This window comes from Solanum pennellii, chromosome 10 (assembly GCF_001406875.1).
Source record: "Solanum pennellii chromosome 10, SPENNV200".
In the NCBI taxonomy this organism is placed as follows: Eukaryota; Viridiplantae; Streptophyta; class Magnoliopsida; order Solanales; family Solanaceae; genus Solanum; species Solanum pennellii.
Window position 1 is genome coordinate 66,931,544 of NC_028646.1, and position 1,959 is coordinate 66,933,502.

General features: G+C 38.8%; 1 protein-coding gene across 1 annotated transcript in view; it reads right to left on the reverse strand.

Moving 5' to 3' along the window:
- Nucleotides 1-1,959, reverse strand: part of LOC107001510 (probable aquaporin TIP3-1) — a 20,570-nt gene continuing 18,611 nt past the window's right edge. Inside the window, exon 3 of the mRNA XM_015199527.2 lies at nucleotides 1-1,003. Coding sequence (XP_015055013.1) covers nucleotides 191-1,003 — 813 coding nt within the window. The 3' untranslated portion in view covers nucleotides 1-190. The remainder of the gene's footprint in view (nucleotides 1,004-1,959) is intronic.

The window sequence follows — 1,959 nt, forward strand, 5'->3', positions numbered from 1 at the left end:
TAATAGAAAGAGAAACTTGTTGAAACATTGATAAGTTTTAAGAGTAAATTACATCCAAGTTGAAGGGAAGTGGGTAGGGACAACATGATCTGATATTCTATTACTAAGGCTAGGCCCATTACACATTAGTTATTGTTGGCCCATAATAAAGAAATCCAAAACTAAATACATCAAATAGGCCCATTATTGATTATGGGCCTTTATACATTGGACCAAACAAAGCCTTGACAACTCCAACAAAATCATGTTTGTATCCATATTCTGCATTGAAATGTTTTGCTGGAATAATCTTTGTGTACACATAGAAGGCTACACAACCAATAGTTGGCCCAACCCAAAATATCCAATGTCCATCCCAAAGGTGACCTCCTCTAACAAGTGCGGGCCCCAAACACCTCGCCGGGATCATCCCCGCCCCACCGTAGCCTCTTTTAGCGGTGATTGTGGTTGAGATAAACACTAGAAGGCCTAACACCAAACCAACAATGGACAAGACAGTGACAAGGCCAAGAGCCTTAGCTTGTCTATGATCATAAGCCATCCAAATTGAAGCTAAGAGAAAAGCAAATGTACAAAAGATCTCTAGCCATAAGGCTTGGGCCGTCTCTAGGCCCATAATAATGGGCCCATTTGGGCCCTGTGCAATTATTGTGATAGTGCAACCACCAAGTGAGTAAGTATCTTCAATTGATGTACTAATCACTGCCCTGAGAGCTAGTGCACCTAAAATTGCACCAACACATTGTGCCATTATATAAATCATGGCTCTTGACATGGATATAATTCCGACGAGCGTGGCCGAGAAGGAGATAACCGGGTTGAGATGACCTCCGGACACTGGAACAACCGCCAGGAGTAAAATTGTGATCACAATTGCAATGAGAATTGACATGATCAAATTTGGCATTTTCGTATCACTTTGTAAGCTGGAAATGACTATAGTATCCAACATGAAAACGAGAACCGCTGAGCGTAGGAGTTCTCCCATCGACGCTCGCCATACCTATATAACAAAAAAATAATAATTATGTTATGATAATAATCGATTTATTTATTCTCACTACTAAAAAAAGGCCAAAAAGAGACCTAGAAATGGAGACCTCAAAAATAGGTCAATAATAAGAGACCTCATGAGGTCGCTATTTAAATTAATATCTTTTAATTTTTTTTTAATGTAGAAGAGACCTCGTGAGGTCAATATAATGAATAATTTTTTTTTCCTGACTTATTTAAAAATTTTAATTTTTTAATCTAATTCTCATAAAATTGGAGACCTCATGAGGTCTCTAATTTTTTAACTATTCAATTAAATTAAATTATTATTTTTAATTTAACAAGTAGAGACCTCATGAGGTCTCTACTTGTTAAATTAAAAATAATAATTTAAAATATTTAAAAATTTAGAGACCTCATGAGGTCTCTTAAACAAAACCAAAAACCTAGCCAAAATTAAAATAGCTCTTTCTTCCCTCTCTCTTAATTTTTGGTCGACGACTGCGCGCCTCTCTCTCTTTCTCACTGCCCTCGCGACCGCCTCTCTCTCTTTCTCACTGCACTCGCGACCGCCTCTCTCTTTCTCACTGCCCTCGTCGACCGCCTCTCTCTTTCTCGTCGTCGACCGCCTCTCTCTTTCTCTCTCTATGTCGACCCTCTCGCTCATCGCTCTCTGTAGACCCTCTCGCTCATCGCTCTCTGTCGACCCTCTCGCTCATCGCCAGCTCTCCGCCGCCAGTTGCAGTCGCCTCAGCAGCAGTGCCTCCATCTCCAGGTAAATTTATTTATTTTTGGTTATTGAAACTAAATGTGTTAGATCATTGAGGAGGTGTTTGAGGTTAATTTGATTGTATTATTATATATTTATATCTCATTGTGATATTGTAACTTTGCACATATACTTATGTTGTTATGAATCTTTAATGAAAAGAACCTATTGGTAAAATGTGTGTGATACTACCTTGA